This window comes from Gasterosteus aculeatus, chromosome 6, assembly GCF_964276395.1.
Source record: "Gasterosteus aculeatus chromosome 6, fGasAcu3.hap1.1, whole genome shotgun sequence".
In the NCBI taxonomy this organism is placed as follows: Eukaryota; Metazoa; Chordata; class Actinopteri; order Perciformes; family Gasterosteidae; genus Gasterosteus; species Gasterosteus aculeatus.
The window spans coordinates 7,302,600-7,324,776 of record NC_135693.1 but is presented as its reverse complement, the minus strand read 5'-3'; the positions used below and the strand labels follow the sequence as shown (position 1 = coordinate 7,324,776).

At 48.5% G+C, this 22,177-nt stretch overlaps 1 protein-coding gene across 7 annotated transcripts in view; it reads right to left on the bottom strand.

Moving 5' to 3' along the window:
- Positions 1-492: 492 nt before the first annotated feature.
- LOC120820473 (signal-induced proliferation-associated 1-like protein 2) overlaps positions 493-22,177 on the bottom strand; it is a 67,217-nt gene continuing 45,532 nt past the window's right edge. For 2 of the 7 annotated variants that reach the window (XM_040178234.2, XM_040178235.2), the window contains exons 10-22: positions 21,368-21,622; positions 18,607-18,753; positions 17,183-17,286; positions 17,014-17,102; positions 15,604-15,977; positions 13,367-13,621; positions 12,183-12,236; positions 10,435-10,573; positions 7,324-7,543; positions 5,957-6,088; positions 3,526-3,643; positions 2,741-2,819; positions 493-2,418 (exon numbers count right to left, since the gene is read on the bottom strand). In XM_040178234.2, the coding sequence (XP_040034168.2) occupies positions 2,272-2,418; positions 2,741-2,819; positions 3,526-3,643; positions 5,957-6,088; positions 7,324-7,543; positions 10,435-10,573; positions 12,183-12,236; positions 13,367-13,621; positions 15,604-15,977; positions 17,014-17,102; positions 17,183-17,286; positions 18,607-18,753; positions 21,368-21,622 (2,113 nt within the window). In that variant the 3' untranslated portion in view covers positions 493-2,271. The remainder of the gene's footprint in view (positions 2,419-2,740; positions 2,820-3,525; positions 3,644-5,956; positions 6,089-7,323; positions 7,544-10,434; positions 10,574-12,182; positions 12,237-13,366; positions 13,622-15,603; positions 15,978-17,013; positions 17,103-17,182; positions 17,287-18,606; positions 18,754-21,367; positions 21,623-22,177) is intronic. The other 5 variants (XM_040178237.2, XM_040178236.2, XM_078104022.1 and 2 more) reach the window with 5 other exon arrangements.

Here is a 22,177-nt window from a genome sequence, read left to right as displayed (position 1 = left end):
CTTGTGTATCAATTTTCATTTGACTGACTAAAAGACTGCAAGTTTGTGCAAGGACTGTCTCTCTCTTACATTTCGAACTCGTTAGGAAAGGATCACAAGGAAAAAGCTCTTCATTGCACATACAGACATGTACATGAATACTTTTACAAGAAAAAAAAAAAGTAAAATGAGAGGTTTGACAACTCCCCCACATCTGGATTAAAAGAATAAAGCAAAGTAACTTATAGAATAGAAAGTCTAGCTCGAACGTAACAATGTCTTTCAGGCCCGTTAATTGACTGGTTATTGTTAAAAATGATGAGTTGTGGTTATACGGTTTGTTTGCAGGAACTATTTCTTTCAGAAATGCTTTCCTTGCATTCAGTCCTTATGCTAAGCTAATCGTCTCTCCAGCGTAGCATTCAGCGTAATATTTATCTTTCTTTCATATTTCCAAATAAGGAATTGGAAAAAACAAAGCCAAAGAAATTAAAATAAAAACATAAACCATCCTTTAACAATGCTGTGTTTTAATCAAATTAAAATGAGCACATAATCCTTCGGTCAATTTTCAAATCATTGCTTTTGGTTAACAATGCTAGAAATAGAACGACATTCAAAGCACAAAAATCACATATTTTTACAACTACATTTATTAAAAAAACAAACCCAAATTAGAACAAAATTTGAAATAAAAAAAAAAAAGCAACCAGTGTCCCACCAGGGATGAGACCGTTAACGGAGAGACATTTTCAAAAGCATACAAACCAGCAAACTGTATTCTAGCAGCATCCAAATGTTGGAATCTCCAAAATCATCATTTATATATTTAAATATATAGTTGTTGTTTTTTCGCCCTGGCAAGCTACACACTTTACAACATACAGAGCTTTATCTCTCCTTTGTGCAGAAAAATAAAGCTTAATTAAATAAACAACTTTAGGTTAAATAAGCTTAAATAATAGTGTTAAATACAAGACACTTCTGTGGCAGATATGTACAGAAATAAACACATTTGGCATCGTAAGTGTGGTTCACTGGTGCTTGCTCTGATGCTCTAGAAACCACTGCATAAGAAACATTATGCTGCGCTCTCTCCAACACACGCACGCACGCACGCACACGCACACACACACACACACACACGCACACGCACGCACGCACACGCACACACACGCACACACACGCACACACACACACGCGCATCCACCAGTCATATATACGATTTTATCAGTGAGCCACAGACAAGGCATGTGTTTTTAAAAGAGAATTAAAAGCATAGAGAAACAATCCATTTACAACCAAGAGTTTCAGGCACAGTCTCTTCCTGTTTTATAAATACATGTCCAGTCCAACGGCGGAACGACAGGAACTCTTCACGTTTGTGCTAACTTCTTTTTTTCTTTTCTTTTTTTAACACAGTTTTGTAACTACCACTTCATTATTGCTAGGACATTGTGACAGTGATTGGAAACTACTGACAAACATGTGTAGGGAAAGCACCTTTAAAACATCTAAATTACTGCCATGTGACCCCACATTACAACACTGAGGTAAAGAAAAAGTGGAATTCATTGAAAGAAAAAACATGGCCCAAAACATCAAACCTTGACAGCTTTTGGGGACTTTAGGACCCAGTAATCCAGAAAAAAAGGGTCTCGGTTGAGCTACATTCATTTCCACCCCCCCACTGTAGATTTCAAAGACCGCCACATGTGGATTCCTCTCGCTGCAAGGAGACAGTAAGTACCACTTCATTATGTCCAGTACATTCCTCCCCCCTTTCTCCCCTCTCGGCTTTCCTGTGTCCGTGCAGGCCGGCCCAGAAACAGCTGTGTGACAGTGTGCGCGGGACGATACAGTACAGCTGAGTATACAGTACAGTGGAATGACGTGACATACGCAGGTAGATTATATGCAGACTACAGTAAATGAGCTTTACATTCCACTACTGTAAGAAGATCCTGGGGACTTGGGGGGGGGGGGGGGGGGGGGGGGGGGGGCACTCCTAATTCCTCTCCAGCAGAGGAGATGAGGAGGTTTCCAAAGAGTCTCTTTAAAAGGGATAAAGAAACTTAACGTCAGAAACAGCCGTGCACTTCAGACAGAGGAATCCCAAAAACTAAGGTCCTCATTGGGATTTTGAGTCCTCCCCCCTCACAGGGCTGCACTAGAGAACCTTTTCTAAGAGTCTTCATCACTCTGGTAATGGTCTGTTTGCCTGGGGATGATGTGGTGGTCGTACATAGGAGTTGCCCGGCTGCCTGGGAGGAGTGATGGCCTTCTCTCATCTCAGGGCTTCTTGTCAATGCTGTGAAAGAACCACTCGGTGAACTTCCTGAGCTGCGCCGACGCCGTCTGGCTCTCCTCCTGCAGTCGCATGTTGTCCTGTCTCAGGTGTTGCACTTCCTCCTGCAACATCGCCTTATCCTCTTTCTCCTGAACACACAATCAACACCAGGACGGGAGATTAAAAATAGATGGATAAAAGCCCCGCTGTCGTCAGCGTCCTGTAAATGGGAGGCATTAACGTGGCAAAGCAGCCTTTTCTCTGCTTTTATAGAGGTGCACTTCCTCTCTCCATAAGTTGGGCCGGGACACAATGAGGGAAGGAAGCAGGATATTGCACTGAGTGGACAAGTTTGTATTACAGAGGCCGCGGGGCAACCATTACTCACTGTCCATTTCCATGACCCGCGTGACACATTGTTTGCCAACGTGGAAAAGGTGAGGACGGCGCGTTTGATAAATGCAAACTCACCTTTCTGAGGTCGTGCTGCAGCTGCCTGAGGATCACCTCCAACTCGTTGACTTTGCCAGTTAGTGTGGAGGGGGGGCCGCTGTTTGGGACACAAGAAAGGACGCTGTTGACAATCGCGAAGGACTCATTTACCGTATTACCGGTACACGATGTGCAGCAGCTGGTGATTGACAGTTAGCTAAGTCGTGGTCTCATGGTCTTTTATCGACTAACTGTCGCTAGGAGGCTTCACCAGCTATCCGGTCTAAGCAGAAGCTAACAGCTAATAGTCCACTGAAAGCTCTGTTTTTAAATGGTAAGCCTGTAAAAAGGTCTTATTATATGCACATTTCTAAGTGGACTTGTAAGTACAAGAGAAGCATTGTTGAAGTACTGCAACGTAGCCTCAGAATCTATGATTAAATACATGAAATGTATTCAAAATGGTACTTGTTCTCACATAATCCTTGAATGGTCTGGATTCACTTAGAGCCTTTGAACAGGGGGTAAAGTAGTTAAGAGTCACGCTTTAATGCATTTTCCAAAAGGATTTTTCCAATGCTATCTTAAAGCACATTCCCACAGAATAATGTACAGAAGTTAGCTAATGACATGACGATGCCTTTGTGGATTACACTGACATAGCGCTCGCACAGTGAACATACGCAGTTGTGTGCATGTAGATACAGTGTACGATCCTGCCCTGCCTTCTTATGACTGCTACGCTATGACGGGACCATGGCGGTTAGCGAAGAGTCAATCATCCGCTTGCTACGGGAGCGCTCGCGTTGGTCAGGGAAGCTTACTCTGCTCCCAGTGCCGCTCCCTCCGCCTCCACCACCCGTCTGGTCAGCTCCCTTGAGATCCGCAGAGCCTCCGCCCGCTGCATGTCCGTCATGGTGCAGAAAGACGCCACGCGCTGGTCTGGGGACAGAACAGGTGACGTAACGGGTCATAATCTGCCCTTGTGTGGAGTGTGTGGAGCAATGCATTTCACGGTGTCAACATGCAAGTCAAATTCGGAGCGGAGCAACACAATCGCATGCGCACATTCCCGACAGGATGGGCCGATTCATTCACGCTTTGTGTGAATGGGTGGTTGTGGTTTCAGCGCCGCCGCAAAGCCACCGAAAGGAAGTTCCTCCCACACGGGGAGATCCGCGTGCAGGAAATGGGGAACAAGGTGGGGAAAAGGAGCCTTTTCCACCACGTCGCCGATAGGGAGCAAGTCCCTCGGGTGTTGCTCCGGTGCCCTGGCCCGTCTGAGCTTCCTCTGACAGCTGTTTGGCTCGTAACGGACTTGGATCCCAGAGAGCCGCGAGGCAGCAGTCATGCTTGTTTTACCATATCAGGCCCTTAAGCCCGCTCAAAGCCCCATGGAAAACCCAAACTTGGCATGTTCCGCTTGGGGACTGCTCAGTTTTGAGTAATGCTCTTTTCTTCAGAAACCAATCACTCTCTCTCAAGCCCTTGGTCTGAGACTAAAGATAGGAGGATCAGCATATTCATAGAAAAGATTAAGGATACCCGTCCATTATTTTAACTCCCCAAATGAAAGCTAATCCACTTCAAGACAAAAGCTGATCGAGCCCGGAGCTGGTTGCTCAGACGAGGTAGGAAAGGGAGAGCAGGCTTAAATTTACATATGAATGAACATTTTCCTCGTATGAGACGCCTGCATTAGAAAGATTAAAGACTCCTCGGAAAGCAGCGGCGGGGGCGCGGCAAAGCAGCTCGTCATCTCCGCGTGACCCGGTGTCCACGTTTACCAGACAAAACGGAGAACTGATCACACTGAGGAGAAAACGATCTATGCAGGTGAGCACAGTGGCCTGTGCTTATTTTTGAGGGAATATTAAAAACATTTCTACTAGTGGGAGAGGAAAGCCTACAGTGATTAAACAAACAGCTCGTTTGCATTTAAAATGCATTTGAAATCTGCTTCTGCTCCCGTAAGTCAGAGGAGCACAGTGTTTTTGCAGATGCTGAGAGCTGATGCAGACTAAGCGGCCTCTCATGAACCCCATGACCACCATTGTGAGTGCCATAAATGCTTCACGTAGCAGGCAAACCGAGCCGGGCAAACGTACACGGCACACACACTGGAGTCACTCTCTGCTCTGCAACAAGGCTGCAGTTGACGCAGCGCCTTTATCTGGGCCAGCCGGCTTCGCCGTGACAACTGCCTCCAAGCTGCCGGTCAGACTCTGCATCATCTCCCCTGATCCCGCTCCGGTTGAATGATGTGCCGCGAGCGACGCAGCAGGAAGTGTGTAAAAGAAGGCAAACTCCACCGGGCGCTCATTAACCGTGACGAACGGCTACGGCGCCGGCTCGCTGGTCACAGGGGTCGGGCGGAGTTCAAGTGGAGAAAAAACAAAAACATAGTCGTCGTGTCAGCGTTTCTGTGGTAGATGGAGAAAAACGCTGGCATGAGATTGGTAGCAAAAGTAATTAAAAGGAGGGAGGATAGAAATGAAGAGAAGTGATGATGCTGATCGTGAGGTGGCTGAGACGTGCCAAAACCAATTAGCTGAAAATAGTGTGAAAAGACAGATTTCGGTTTCGACAGGAACATATCGCTCATGTTGTCGAGAAAGACAACATACTGTAAGCTCTCATGAATTAATCGGAGCACTCAGTTCCTAAATCGCTTGTTCCAGACGCCACAGAAGCCACAAATCCTCTTAAGCAGCCTCGTTTAGACAGCCTATAAGAAACCACCTTGAAAATGAAGATTTCTATTTAAAAGCAGAGCATCGACCACTTTGGGCCAGACGATGTGAAAAAGGCCAAATAAATGGACAAAAGGCCACGCGAGGAGCTCACTTCACCCCCAAACTATCATCGGTAGAACGTGGCGTCGCTCTAAGAACTTTCCCTGAGTGACCACTCATGTCTCTGCTGACAAACAAAGGCTTGTTTGTTTTTTCCAGGCCACAGCTTTTGCCGGGAATCACAAGGGGGCTCAGGGGCTGAGGTGCAAATAGCAAAAAGAAAGATCCGCCCAAGTCACCTCCCGCCGCCCCTCTGGAGACGCTGGAAGGAACACAAACAAAAAGCGCGCCAACAGACCTTGCACAAGCAAGCAAACCAGCATCTGCACACACACAAATAAACAAACAAACCAACCAACGCGCACACACACACACACACGAGCGCGCGCTAAGCAGCCAGGAAGAAGGGGGGGTGGGAGGTTACACAAGGACCGCCAGCAGCTTCAGCCAGGCTGGTTACCTTCAAAGGCTCTTGCTGCGTCAACCAGGTGAGACCAGTCCAGGCCCGAGGCAGCGTCGGGGAGGGGCATGAGGCCCGGGTCGCTGGTCTTGGACCTGTCCGCCAGGGAGCCGTCAGAGAACCAAAACTCATCTGCAGAGACAGGCGGGCACTCCGATCAGTGTCTGGGCCTGGCCTCAGTTTTAGGTTCTGATCTCAGAGTCGCCCTTCAGTTTGCATCAGTGCAGACAAAGAGGGGTCGGGCGAGGAATAAGCAGGGCACAAAGGAAGGAGGAGGTATGTGTGTGGGGGGGGGGGGGGGTTAAAACGGGCCGTCGCTGCTCAAAGGGACGTCTAAGTCCTGCCCTTTGCAAATAAAAAGTTTAGCATTCACATGACCGCACGATAGGCTCACACAAAACCACCGGCTCAGCATCCGCTGTCTGAGGGCCGATAAATGTCTCGTTCAAACGACTTTAAATGTCTTCATGTCTCAATCAATATGTCCTGTCCCTACCCTCTGTCTGTCTCCCGCCTTTTCTCCCTGTCAGCCCTGAAAGACGGGGAATGAAACAAACAAGCTCCCATTCTGCAGAGAGGCATTTAGAAAAGCATGAGTGGAGAAGCTGAGAGGAGACAGAGAGCGAGAGCGAGAGCTTGAGTTCATGCCGACATTCTTCTTTCAATTTACACAGAGTCTTGGAGCTTGAGTGATTCACTGTTTACCAAATTGGTCTGTTACAGCGTGGGGGAGACAGCGCCTGTCTTTTCCACTACCCTTCAAAACAATCGAGAATCCATCAGGTTGACAGGCAAAAGAGAGAGAGAGAGAAACGTCTTTTTCTATCCGGCGACGGCAGCCGGGTGAGGAGCCGTATGGAAATGGGACATGAGGGACGGGGTGGTGGGGACGGGGGAGACAGGCAGGCAGGCAGTTATTTATGAGTGAATGACCAGTAACGTATGACAGACATCGTGATATTCCTGATGGAAAAATAGGCACGTGGATGTCACCGATCTGAAAGGACGCGCAGCGGCGCCGGGCAGGAAACGTCGCACCTCTCAGCGCTGAAAGCACATTCACCGGGTGCCGGGCGGCACTGGCAGAGGGTGAACATTAGCCGGCAGCGACAGGTGTCCGCTTAATGCAGAGCCGCCCCCCCCCGCCCGATGCACGCCGCCTCGCACCGTCTCCAAAGAGTGGCTGTATCGAGGAGTGTTGCTGGAGTGTGTCGCAGTTTTTAATGATATTGGTGGGGACACCAAGTGGCTCTTCGGAACCAGCATCTATATCCTGGCTCTTATCTGCTGCCAGAGAGGAAGAACGATAACCCGAGAAAAGTCTACTTTAGCCTCCTCGTCTCCCAGAGTGTCAAACGTTCACTCACTCCGGAGGTTGGATGCTCCCTGGTTGTGGACCATGCGGGGGGGCAGCGTGCTGTGGTACGGTTGGGTGGTGCTGAACAGGATGTCGTTGGGCAGCGCTTGGTCCAGCATGGAGCTGTGCGAGCTGGCGTAGGACGAGCCCTTGCGGTTACTGCACACGCTCTCGTCCGACAGCGTCCGGTACAGGGAGCGCCTCGGGGACGAGCTGCCCGACGCCGACACCTGAGGGAAGGAGAACAGTTTGTCAAAAGAGAGGCGAGGGAAACGACCCCCACCACGGCAGGTGAGCGGGCGGCTGGAGGAGGAGGCGTCGGCGAGCAGCAGTCAGGAATCGATTGCAGGCTTGGCTCTCGGGAAGATGTAGATGGATTGAGCAGAGCAGGAGAGGGTCTGGCAGAGTGGGCGGGACAAAAACCGGGACGGGGACAGGACTTGTGGAGGTGGGGACAGAGGTCGCTGCTCCGTGGCAGCAGAGTCGCTGAGATTAATGTAAGAAAGACAAGACCAAGTGCCACGATAGGAGATGGAAAGCTGTAGCCAGCCACCAGATGCGTTTGTATGGGAAACGATACCAGGTCTCGATACTCTCCCTGATATTCAGTTTGAGTCCTGTGTGGCGGTAAGTGCTTACTGACGCATTTACTAATGCAGTAATATGGCAGTGAACCTGTGGACTGTCGACACGCATGTGTGAAGCACAGTGGAGCTATAGACGTCTGCAGGGCTCTATTAAAAGCTCCTCATATTTGCAAACCAACTCACCGCACATTTTCTTTTGTTTGCTTGTTTGCAAACCAGAACCAATGTTCATTGAAGCGGGTCGCAATAATGCTTTGTGCGCGCTCCCTAGAACAGGGCGTATTGCAAACGTTGCATACGTATGAATGAGGTCAATACAAAGGTCAAAAAAGCACTGTGGGGGGGGGTCGAGGTGAACATTCACAAACCCCGCAGCAATCCTGAGGGGGAAGTCATCTGCACACAGAGGAGAAGTAGAGTAGTCGGATTTCATGACAGCGAACAGAATGTTGACAGTGGATCTCCTGTTTAAACACACAAACCATAATGGCTAATCCAATCCATCATTTTCCCTTCTAGGCTACATAAATATTGCACAAGTGACATCAAAAGTAGCCACAAATGATATGTGAGGCAGCTGGCCAGATGGGCAAATGTCTGCCTTGGGCTGCAGCTGTAACCAACGCTAGACTTGCACAGCCGCAAGCCAACACCCAGCCATCTCCATTTCAAAGACGGATCCCCCACAAATCCCACCGTGACAATTTAACAAACATCAAGTACGTCTTCTAAGCGGAGATATCCGCTGGAATTCAAAGCGGCGTACGCGCGTACACACTGCCGCCGCAGAACATCTCGCAGACTTTAACTTAACAAGGTTGTCTCTTGCATCCAACTTAAAAAGAAGCAACTTTGAACGGGATTTGCTGCTGTCACTTAAAGCAAAAATAGCATAGATTTAGAGCCCCCCCCCCCCCCCATCCCCCCAACGATTTGCAATAGGGCTTAATGCTCCTCTTTCAGAAGCCATCTATTAATTACCACCACGGCATCGAACCGCGGTCTCTGCTACACAGAAAATACTCATACTCAGACTATTGACTATTTCAATGTGTCTAAATCCCCCCCCAGCTCCACACCCCGATTTGAGCCGTGAAGTGTTTGAATTATTTTCGCCCCACAGCAGCGCTCTTATCCGCCGACTTAGCGGTGACACATCCACTGAGATTTTCCTCCCCGATTACCCCGGCATTCCTCCCCGTCGCTCGCACCGAAACAAAGACAACAGCCAGCGTCGGAACCCTTTGACCTGCCACTTGGGAGGACGTGTTGGACAACCGCCGATTCGGATGCTTTCGGCTTTCCCACAGGAGGTCCCACAGAGGAACGCGGTGGGAGAATAAAGCCGCCGGCGGCCTTTTTCCTGACGTCAGCCACACAATGGAGCGCCTGTTTGTGGAAGGGAAATCTCTCTGCACCTGCTCACCAGCACAAAGGCCGACTGCCGGAAGTGACACTCAAATTAACCTTTAGGCGATTGAACAAGTCGGACCCTAATTTAAAACTAGCCGACAATGAGGCCGATGTTGCCGTTACTGTACAGTGGTTCAAGCTGATGATTGAAAACAGGTGTTTACTGGGAACAGATGTGCACACGGTCGGAATGTTTGGCTCTCAGCCGTCCTTCGTGAATCTCACTCCCAGATTGCCATTGCACACATTGTATTATGACTCTGAATTAGAATGTGAGACGGAGGACTATACTGCTCTTTGAATCCACCCAACACCACTGTGAGCCTTTGTTTTCTCTCTCTCTCTCTATGTGTGTGCGAGGGGCGGCGTACATCCACCCGCCGGCTCCTGCAGCCTCTTCGCTTGGTTCTGTCGTTTAGCTGCCCACTCCTGTCGCTCTGAGCTCAAGTGCTCGGCTAGCTCTGTGGCTCTGGAGGAGGTGCTACCTCGGACTAGAGAGCTCATTAAAGGTGTCGCACACGCTTTGTGGTACGAATTTCCATCCGGCTCAAACGGTCTCAGAAATAATCTGCCTTTTATTAGGAGCAAAACCGAAAAAACAAACCGGTCACTGCACCCAGGCGCCTCATGTGAGGGACGAGGCCCGCCAGAGGACATGGCCGCCTTCTGTAGGGACGACCAAAAATAACTAATTTGTATGTCTCCAGGGTCCCTTCCTGGTGGATAATGGATGGGGAAGGGGGACGAGATGCAATTATTAGTCCGCAGGACCCGGAAACATCAAACATCGGTGCACTCGCTGCCTTTAATCCATGACATCTAGACTGAGAAAGCACAGGCCCTGTTATAGATGTGATTTCCAGGATGTTTGCCCATCAATGAGGGGCTCTTTCCGCGAGGACGGACGAGCCCCGACGGGCGGGGTTCTCGCCAGCAGCACCGGCTGATGGGCATCTGCTCTGGTTCTTGTCAGCGTGATGAAATAGCTTTGGGGATCCTAACAATGTCACGCCACGTCACGTCATCCTACTCATCAATCATCACATCGCAGTTTAAACAGGTTTTAATTGTCGCCGTGGAATTTAGAGGTCAGTTATTGAATCAGCCACAGTGAACCTCACCTTCCGACTCCCGCCTTCTCCCGGAGGGCTTGTGGGCAGCATCATTTTAAGGTATTCTTCTTTTGAAAGTCTCTGCAGCGATTTCTCGTCCCGCTCAGTAGCCTGGAGCTGGCAGGCGGCCTCCTGTGCATACAGCTGCCTGTGGACCAGAAAGCAGAGGAGCAGAGCTCATCAGAAAGGGGGCATGAAAGACTCATCCTGCATGGGAGGCCTTGGGCCACCGCCGCTCGGGTCCAGCCATTTAGAAAATAACGTCAGCAGCACACGAAGGGTTTCAGCGGGAACCGCCTTAGCATGCCAACAACAGGTGCTCCCATGCTGGTCGGGTGAACGTGGGGTTAACAGGGTTGGTGAGGAGAGCCAGAGAGAAGTGCCCCTTCGATCCCACTCGCCCCCCATCTCACTCTGCCAAAGCAATGATTAAGGATAGTGTGAAGGACAAGGCCAAGCACTGCGAGAAGTACAGAGGAAAGCAGGGGGGGGGGGAGGGTTTTGGACAGAAAGTACATTCAGAGACGAGTGCAAAACACATACTCTAGAGGAGTGTGGAGACGACAACAACAGAGGACATGAGAGCTGTTCGGCAGGATTGGAGGAGGACCCACAAGAGGTAGCAGGTGTTATTGTGGGCGGTGTCCGTCACAGCGGTGCTTGTCATTTACATGGTTTTGGAGGGTTCTGAGCGTTTAGAGGGGTTGGTACAGTGGGGTGAGGTTGTGCGGCCGTGAGACCTCTGCTTTAAGTGAGCAGCCTGCGAGCTGAGTGCTGTTGGCAGGGGGCTGGCTGGCCGCGGGGGGATGTGTCGCACGCCGAGGCGACGGGCAGCCTGGCAGCGACTGGTTACCTAGAGACACTATTGCTGAGCCTGGCCCCCGTTTTGAGCTTTTGGCGCCATGGCAACCAAGCCCTAAATACATAGACGGGTATTGCACTTGTCTGTGTGATTGCCAGATACAATCAGACCGTGAGATCTCTAGTTCAAAAACAAATGCTCTATTCTGAAGGATGCATCGGATTGAGCCTTGCATAATACTTAAGCACAACCATTAATTTTCCTCTGTATCGTAATGAAGCCCTTGTTAAAGTCATCCCATAATCATGGATCGATTGTGCAAGAACTAATTGAACAATGCACTTTGTTGTCTGGGTGTAAATGGCAGAAGATGCGTTTATATCCACCTGCTCAAAACATGCCTTTTTTTGCCAGAAATTTAAGAGTAAAAAAAACTGAGGATAAAATGTTTTCAAGCTCAGCTGAGGTGATAATAGCTGGCAAATTGGAAAAGGGAAAAATACAATAAAGGCCGATGCAAACACAGTTGTATGACTGCAACTTGGACAAAGCATCCATGCTGCCCTAAAAGGTTACACACCTAGTCCCAAAAGGCCAAAAGATAAAGGCGAAAAAAAGTGGGGGTTGTCAGGGTTTGAGTGCAGACCCGGTTGCTTTTTCACTCCCCCCCCCACCCGCCCCCCCTCCCTGTCTCCCTCTATCACTACAGCGGCTGATACGCACAGCAGGCAGTATCGTCGGCAGTGGGATTCTGCAGTGACAGCAGAAATGTCACAGCTACCGATGCACAGCGGGTTGCATTCCGCCCGCAGCGCCCACCACATGGCAGGAGGAGCACACGAGTGGGGCGGTGGTCTGGGACAGAGGGTGGGGGCCGGGGATGGTGTGTGCGTTTGTGTGTTAAGGGGAGCAGGCTAGGTCAAGGGGGGCGGGTGGACTTTGACTAACGGTGTACCTTGAACGCTCAGACAGCATTTTGAGAAGGAACGCTAACAAGCTCTCCGCTCCTCTGGAACAAGAAGCAGAAGCAAGAGAGAGAGAGAGAGGGAGAGAAACAGCCCGGGGTCAGCAGCATCCTGCATTGCGTACAGGGGTTAGAGCAAATGAGAAAACTTCTTCGGGAGAAGGAAGAGAAACTTCATTATGTTAGAACAATATCTGTGAGTAATATTAGGGCCATCTATCACGAGGCGTAGTTACGCTAGTCGAAATAAAAATGTAGGAATATATAAACAAACAATGGGGAATGTAACTGAATTACGCAGCTTTTTCATAAGTCGGCAGGAGATGACTCCGCTGCACGCGATCAATCACGGAGTCCTTAAGTGGCAAATTTCGCAGCCAAAAATGAAATTATCTGGGAGCTGGAGCAAGGGGTTTGTTTCAGGACAAATCTCACATTCGCTCCTCTAAAACAAGGCCACAGCCCACAAAGAAGCACACGCATCATCGTCACAGCTGTGTTTCAATTTCCCCATCAATGGCTCTCTGTTGTCTACGGCTAACCATTTAATCGGCAGCCGGATACCGTCAGTCGTCACTGCTCGTATAAAGTCTGAGGGGAGGATACGTTCTCAACCTGCAGAGACTCCTCTCCCCCTTTGCCGGTGGTTCTGAGGCTGTGTCCTTGGGCCCGCTTGTGCGACAGCAGCGTGTTTGTTGTGTGCCGATCGTTGCTCGGCTCCCAGCAGAGTTGCTGATCTGGTAGAGGCTTCAGAACGTGCGGTCCTCTGGGACGCGGCTTCACGGGTACAATCAATAACAGCAAGTGACATGTGCCAAGTGTATTATGTCCGCGGCTTCATTGAGCTTATTTATTTTCTGGCTGTCTGCTTCAATCAAGGCCAGTTTGTGCACGCTGGGTGGGCCGACTGTGGTCTGTGTGGGTCCGGCTCTCGTGCAGTAACAGTCTGTCTGGGAGTATACAGCTCCGCACTGAGAGGAGCCGGGCCGAGGAGGCCAGTTTACGGGAATAAAGTGCGTTGTCTGGCTCGGCACGAGAGATGCTGCTGCACGCTTTGTGAATCTGCAACAAACTACGACCTTTAGTTTAGTTTTTGTGGTAAAAGAGCATAGTTGGTGAGTTCCTGGTGTCCCAAATGCTCTTTCTTGCTTTCTCCCTGTCTCACGCACACTCACCCACACTCTGAAATGCTGGGAGGTCCCTCAGTGCTGTGGGCATCACCATCACCATCGGCTGTCTCCATCCCCCCTGGGAGAATGCAATCGGGTTGGGGGCGTGTCTGTCCACAGGCCTCTGAGCCGGGCTCCGGGTCCGGGTCCGGCCCCGGCCCTGAGCTGCTGGTCTGGGGGATGGTGTACACCTTGGAGGAGTCAGCGGACATACAGTATCTGGCACCGCGGGCCAGGGGACTGCCAGAGTGGTGTGAGCCACTAACAACACAGCAACAAAAAAAAAAAAGAAAAGCAAAAAAAGAAGCATAATGTAACTCATAAGTGACCAAAATTAAAACATGAAAGCATAAAAAACATTAACAATGAATAAATGAGAACGGCTGCTTGCAAGTTACCTGGTACAGATGTTGAGAAATAATGATTTTCAAATGAAAATGATAAATGAATGCTCTCCTGTCATACAGGATGTCATCTGCTCCACATAGTCAAGCTGGTTCCCCTCTGACCTACTTTGGAAAGGGACTTGCATTCAGTCCTTAATGTGCATATTCCAACTGAACTCTGTCCTTTAAATGTTTAGTCAAATATCAAGTGACAAACCAAATTAAAAGGTCACTGCATTTGAGTCAGAAAGAAGAGTATTTCATGTTTTATCTGCAGATGTTCAGAAATATTCCTCACTATGACTTCTGCTGATATCCATTTCTCAAAGAAGGATAAAACGTGCAGAGCTAGCGATTACTAGGTCAGTGGAAAACATATCTTATGTAGTGATTTGGGTGAACCAACCCTTTAAATGTACAATCAAATGAATGCATTACTTGTAGAGAATGAAAACATTTCAGCTACTTTTTCTAAAACTCTTTCTGTTTAATTTTATGTACAATACATCAGAAAATCCATTTGATTTCGAACACCGCTAGGATGCAGCATGTCTTTGTTTATGATTATTGTTTTAGCTTTGTGATAATGAATCTGTATCCGGTTAATCTATGTAGGATGAATGAATAAAATTTGACAGTGATGAGAAAACGAGCCATGCGTCAGACAAAGAGGACAGTGCCCGTCTTTGTTCCATTTAAATTTGCATTGGCTGCACAGCATCCTCTGCTATGTTAAAACGTCCCCCGGAACAGACCTTACTCTGTGGTTTCCTAAGTACTTTGTGTTTTATGTCAGCTGCCCGATTAGAGTTCATCCGTTCGTTTTCTAGATAGAAAAGGCTCTGCTCAGGTTTTGGTTCAATGCCTTGTGGTTTGTTGGAAACTTTGAGCAAACACAAAACACCCCGAGACATCAGAGGTGTCTTGAGCTGGAGGCACTACACACCCTTGTTTCCATATTCATGACCATCTGGGCCACACCCTGCAAACTGTGCTCCTGCTGCTCCGCTGTTTGTTCAGACGACACTCGGGTGTCAAAGACCATTCCATCAAAGGTGGGAAGCCTCGGAGTAGTCAAGGTGATGGCACGGGCTCTTTACTCATCTCTGACTGATGTCCTGGAGCGGACAGCTCTGACGCCTCCCCAACAGGTCAATGATCTCAACAGATTGTGCTACCATAATCCAGTAAGGCATAAAACAAATGGATACCCATTCAATTTCATAGAGGCAGAGTGAGAGTGGCTGCAGGCTCCAACCCCCTCGGTTACCCCTCCTCTCTCGCAGATGGGCCCCGGCCTGGCAAAGGACGACTTGGACGAGAGTGTGCTGAAGCCCCCCCGCCCCCCCATCCCATGTTGTTCTGGCCTGACAGCAGCCACACCCACTGGCTTCAGCACAGCTGGATGAGTCAGGCAGAGGGTCAGGAGGGAGGGAGCACAGTTGGGTGAAAAGGTCAGCTAACAGCCAGCAACCACCCTTTTGTGCATGTGTGTGTGTGTGTGTGTTGAATAGAACAGTCAATGGCATGAATGGATTGCTGGCTGCACGTGTGAATGTGCATCACCGTGTTTGAACACAATGGATTTTGATTCGAGGTATACATCAAGAAAAAGGGTGTGAATTTTCCTCAGAGGGGAAATCGATGCCCCGCTGGCGCGCTGTACTTAAGCCGAGTCAGAATTGACTAACCTCATACACGGCAACCAAGAACATCCCAAAACAACATAGTGTCCCAGTAGGACACTGGGCTGAGCCTACGGGAACAGCTGACTGACCCCAAACACACTGTCAGCAGCTAAACAAACATAACGGTCTCTAAAAGGGGGAAAACACGCATCCCAACTCTGCACTGTACCTTGAGTGGGATGAGATCTCGCTCAGGTCCCCGATGCTTCCTTCAGTCACATGACTAGACATGATGGCGCAGGCGTAGCCCTGCGGCAGGTAGTGTTTCCCCTGATCCTCCTCCGAACCTCCTTCTTCGTGATGCTCCGACACCCAGGGGTGTCCCTGCTCCCCGGCCCTGCCCTGCATCAGCACCCGGGCCCCGGGGGCCACGCAGGGATTGGTGTCGATGCCGCTGTCCGTCGACGCCCCTTTGATGTACGTGAGGCCCAGCATCTCCGGGTCCATCAGGTCTCCAGAGCCAAAGTGCTTATCGTCGCTGTTGCTGGAGGCGTTGCTCGAGAGAGTGTTGCTACTCGAGTGGCTGGAGTTTTTATCGCCCGCCTGGTGGAACAAGAGAGATCAAGAGGGTTAAAGGAGATAGAAGTTCAGTAAATTGGACATGGCCACACAGCAGTTGCAGATCAATCTTACGGTTGAGTGAACATGCGGGGCGCAGCGAGGGGGGATGGGTTTACCCATGGGGCTAAATCACACATCACATGTGTCCCTGACTGAGTCTTCTTGAGGCATATGATGCCGTCGGGTTAGTTGACAGATCCATGGAGGAATACAAACAGAGTATGCAAAGTTTCACATCCTTTATTTGAGACCTCTTAAGATCTCCAGTGAGAGATCACTGAGATCTGGCTCCTAAATCGGTATAATGGTTTAATACTCTCATCAACTTAGTTTTATTCGTTTTCATTAGGAAGCCAGAATTCGTTCATCATAAAACTGAGAAATAAAATGTGATGAATACAAATCTGTTGTTTTCTGCTAAATCGCCAAAGCAGCCTAAATCCAATCGCATCAGAAACGGCTACGGTGCTTTATGCTCTAAGAGGGAAGTGGTTTAGATCATCATCCGCTGTCATTGGCTAATGCAACACTCGCCGAAAGCGCTGTCTAACTGCTCGCTGTGTGCGGCCCGCCTCCAGCAACAAAGCTCTAAGAAAAGACGGAAAGAGAGAACGACGAAGAAGGGGAGAATTTAGAGAAAGGGGAAAATAAGAGGATCCAGCAGTTAATAGATTCAACCTTCTAGGAAATTGTGTCCTAGAAAAGTGCGAGACACCCAGGAACGGTGATGAGATGAGACGCCCGTTAGCATGCTGATGAGGGGGAAGTGATGAGTGCAAGGAGTTGCTGGAGGGGGACGACATGTGGCTGAATGCCCCCAATCGAGGTTGCCGCAGAGCGCGTAAACAAGGGCAATCCGACCTCACCCACAATTCGAACATGGATGCAGGTCAGACGGTACGAAGTTGGGCTTCAGCTGCAAGCCGCAGCACACGAGCTGCGCTGCGTTTAAAACAAGTAGATTTTCTAAACGCTTTCCGTCAGGCATCACTGAAATCTAAGCAGGTCAGACATTTACCCTGGACAGCTTGTTGGGCGAGTCTTTCCCCCCTTCTCTTTGCTTCAGTGGGTTCAGGATCTTGGTGGAGGGGATGTGCCATTTGGCCTCTGCCGACAGAGAGGAGAAAGCAGAGTGTTGGAGAAGCGCCAGAGGAGAATGAGCAGCATAAATCCTCCACCGGACTCACCTGCAGATCTGGTCCTCTCCAGGGTGGGCTCCCGCTCCCTGCGGATCTCTCCGTCACCGCCCTGCATGTCACCTGCCCGCTCATGCAGTATGGGGGAGGGACACCTAGAGAAAGACGGGCGGTGAATTCTTTTTTCTTTTTTCTGTCCATGAAGTTACTCAGAGAGGCTTCAATGGATTTACAGCAATTAGCTCAAGATCATATAAGGTCAATTCACTTGAGCTTGTAATAGTATTAAGACGCAGCCAGACAATGCTGACAGGAGGCCTCCTTTCATTCGACTTGTCATGCAGGGCACTCTCTTGTCCTGACAAAAGGGAGAGAGAGCAGCACATGTTTCAACGCGGGTCTTAATTAAACCCTTAAAGAGCTAATAAATGTTACAACCGAAGAAGAGAGGCCACGACGTCTCGTGATCTTTGGGCAAGGCTCTAACCGGAGATCCACCGGCACATCGACGCGTCTGTCTGTCGCTCTCTGACAGGCCACATGGGTCCCTGGGAGTTCAGTGCACTTTTGAGTTCTCTGACAGGAAGGCAGCAGTGTGCAGCTAAGCCTCCTGTCATGGTCTGCAACCACTTACAGACAGACATCGGTCTCTGATGGATTTAGCCCAGCCTGACAGCTGTTACGCCTCTGCAGTCTGAAGTGCTGCATACCAATATATGATTGGAAGCAGGAAAAGAAATAACCTAACGTTGAAGAAGAGATCTATGGTTATACGGAGAGGGGAGAAAACCCAGGGCCTGGATATTGTACTGGCTTCTTTTTATGATGACAAAAGCTGAATGGTATCTTTTAGCTAAAGCCTTTTCCCCCTGCTCCTCTGTATTTTTTTTTTTTAAAAGATGTCTTTACAATGGCGTTCAAAATTCTAAATTACAGTGTAGTTTCTGAAAGTGGCACTTTAGTTGTAGTAGGTTATACTGAACACAGGAAAAATGTCTTCATAATCACTTCCTTTCACAGTTAAGGGATAATCATTCTGAACGCAAGGACAATGTGCTGAAAACTTGGGATTTTTAATGGCTACAAGATGGAAGGGTTTGATCTAAAAGTGGCCATTTATGTTTTTAGGGATCCTTTATGTTCTTCTGGATGCAATCCTGAAAGTAAGGCTCTGGGTTGATTTAATGGAAGACAAAGTAATCTCATACACAAAAATCCTCATCCTCCATCATCTTCCCTTATTCTAGGTTCTCAATGGAGTTTTTCTACATCACTTCCTACAAAAAAACAGGTCACAACTGGCCAAAAGCAGGCTGATGATTCGGTCATTTCATGTGGCAAAATTGCTGCCATTTTGCGAAATTGCAAGTTCTCAGAAATAGTGCTGCCTGTGACTGATTGTGGCTGCATTCATCGCTGCAAAAAAAGGGACTTTGGGGCTATTAGAAATGAGTAAGACTGCGGTGGTCCCGTACCCATCGTAGCCAGGCTGCTGGGACCAGGTGCCGCTGCCACAGGGTCCTGGATCACTGGAGGAGGACTGGTTACTGGGCGAGCTGCGGTAGTGCTGGTCTCCCTTGTTGCATGAGGTGACCTGGGGGTTTTCCATATCCTGCATTACCCTGCAGAAACAGAGGGACACCAGTGTAAGACATGCGGTCGTTGATTGTCAAAACCAGGGCTCTAAATGACCGTCGATATTTTCAAACAGCTCTTTGGTGACCAACGGTCCCAAAACCAGGTGATATTCAACTCACAATCATATAGAACTAAGAAAAGCTGATATTTATTTGGATATGATGGAATCCGCTCGTTACTTATATGAAACAATTTCATATACAACAAAGAAAATTAAATTGACATCTCACAAGTGGACAAACTTCTTTCCCCCGCTGTCACGCGTTAGTGACTTCATTACTAGATGTCACTGAACGCTCCCTTGAATGTGCGCACCGCCGAGCTTTCAGTGAGGTAGAAGGTGATTTTATTCTCCGAAGAAAAACAGCTACAGGGATTAGTTATGGTAACACGCCTGAGTGACCGATCCAGATGGCGCATCCCGGCGCGTGTGTGCAGAGTAAGAACGCAGAAGCGGATGTGAGTGGAGGCTTGAGAGTTCTTCTTCCATTTCTGCTCAACGTATGCAAGTAATTCCGCTGCAATGCAAGAAGCCCTGGCCTGACTGAGACAAGGGGTTTCTTTGCTTACCTTCGCCGGGTCAGGATAAACTTTGTGATTTCGAGTCTACAGTAAGAAAAAATAAACACTGGAATCGAGTTATGTCTGCTGCCTGGAGGCCTTCCTTTGCACCGGCACACCAAGGTAGCTTGAATGACCGAGCGGAAATGAGAGTGCAATAACATTGGCAGGGTGGCTTTGACATCAAGTCAGCTCCAGCTGCACACACTTCCACCTCTCATTGCGCTCATACATTTGCTTGCAGACTAAGATCGGGGTTCTGCCTGAACAGAGCGGACAAAATATTTACATGCATGAAGGAACATGCACAGATCAGACATAGGAAAGGTATATTCCACAGACTCAAATGATACAAACGTCCGTTCAGCAGGTGTCCTTAATACTCAGTCTTCAGGTTTTCTTTGTCTAGACCTCTATGGGAAACTCATCCAACTGTCAGTGACTTAGTCGCGGCACACATCATCAAATGCTTTGGCCAGAACGCCAAAGCATTTGATCAATTTCCTCCCCGATCAAAAGTCTCCTCAGCCGGGTCCATGCACTTTAATTTGAAACAGCAGCCGCTTTCATTTCTCTTCCACCTCTTCCTCTCTAGACATAATGTTTAATGGGGTAATGTGTTTTTCTCTCTTTTTGCTGGGATAATATCCAAGGATTTGCGGTCGGTCCAAGCGTTTTTTTTTTGCATGCTAGGTGTCATATTTTATGGTGCCAAGTGTGGATTCAGCTCAACGTGTGAACAGGATGATGCTTTGAATGTAAACTATCAAGATGGAACCGGTAGACGTGTGCTTCACAGGTGTTTTTAGTCCCTCCTCCACCAAGTAGCCTTTCCTTGACACCCCTTGTTGAATTTAAACTGAAAGATATTTAATAACCATATAAAAGGTTTACAACTGCTCTCCATAACGAACCATCCAAAATGTCCATGTTAATAGAGCTTTGCAACCCAAAGAAACAAAATGTCCAGTACCTTCAGCCTGCTGTAGGGTTACTGCTTTACTGTGCTAAATTCTAATCATATCTAAATCATTCCAAATGGCAATCATTTTTCAAGAATATGCGACTGTACAATTTTTCCGCTCGTCTTCCTCCCTCTTCTGTCTATGACAACCCCCCCCCCCCATACAACCCCTCTGGGGTGCTACATATCACGGGCCAGAGAAGAGCCCTCTCTTTGTTTCAGCAGTAATTGGCTGAGATGAGCTGAGCTGTGTCGGTGTCCCCATCACCTCCTCCTCAGCAGGGTGCAGGAAGAGGGAGGGAGTGGAAGGAGTAAAGAGAGAGGGAGGGGGTGAGAGAGAGAGAGAGAGGGAGGGAGGAGCGGGGTAGAATGTGTTTCCGCTGCAGGGGACTCTGATTAGGCAGCGAAGGCGGAGGCCATTATCCCAATATATATATATATATAAATATATATATATATATATATATAAAAAAAACAGGCAACACCAGGGGGGGTCGGTGTGACGCACTGGAAAGGTTATCATGGCTGTCGGGGGTTTCATTAGAATGAACAAATCACTGCTTTACATGGCTCAATGGAGATGTCCAAAAGAGACTCCGTCTAGGACGAGAACAAAGTGAGGCCTTATCATCTGAAGGAAGATGAAAGCAAAGCCATGAATTCGTTGGCCTAGAAGGTTCCATTTATACGTATGCAAATAGCTTAGCACAATAACCAGGCCCTCCTCCAAATGAGAACGGCTCGGACTTCAAAGACTTCATCTCAAAAGGATCGGGTCTTTTGAGCATCATGATGATTGAAAAGCTTTACTCTTCCAAGAGCTCTGAAAAACCTGCAGTAAAAAGCTTGACTTCCAAAAGTGCCATTTGACATCGACATACATTTTTGCCGGCTTGCTTCTTTGCAACACCGTCTATCGGGGTGCTGTGACTTCATCTCGGAGTGATCAAAGTAACTTTCCCTCCCGCAGGAGGCAAAGGGTTTTTGATTTTGGTATTGGACCCATACGAGGCTGTGAACAAAACTCCTTTCAACGGCGTAAATGAGTACAGTATTTCACTGCCAAGCCTTACCTGGACCCGTCTGGCAGCTTCCTATCAAAGGAGGTGCTCCGTGGGATGGCGGCCTGGTGCTGCTGGAGGATCTGCTGGCACTGCAGGCGCTCGGGGCCCTGCGTGGGCGAGCCCCGGGACAGCGGCGGTCCAGCGGTGCCGGGCACCCGATGCCAAGTGGTGTTCCTCCTGAAGGGAGTCTTGTACTCGCAGGGCGTGCCCTCGCTGTCGACCTTGTACTCCACCATGGGTATGCGGTAGAGCTCGGAGCAGCCCCTGGGCGGGGGGGAGGAAACCAAGAAGATAAAGTTAAAGGTGCACACAAATTAAAGTACACATTTATTTTCCTCTTTAGTGTAGTGATATTCATCGGTATAGATTGTTTTGGTGCGAGTTGCCTTATTTTACTATAAAGTGATATATCCCTTCACTCTAATGTAATGGGACTGTATATATCCTTTTTTGAGCACTATGGACATTATTCCAGAATTATAACATCTGGAATAATTATATATCTACTAATATAATTAATTATTGAGGAGTGTAATGAATCGAAAGAGTCATTTAAAAGCTCAAATGACTTATTAACCGCTGCAATGATTGCATTAGACAGTAAATTCACATTACATTGTTACAATAATTCGTATTAATGTACATAATGACAAATGTTCTATAACCATTCAATAGTCATTCAATTGAGGATCCAATATTCCTGCCGATGCAATGCCAGATGCCTTGTAACAATTTCAGCGATAACCGTACTTTACTGTAGAACCCAGCTGACCCTGACGTCCTCTGTAAAAAAACTACGAGCGGGGGAGGGGAGTCATT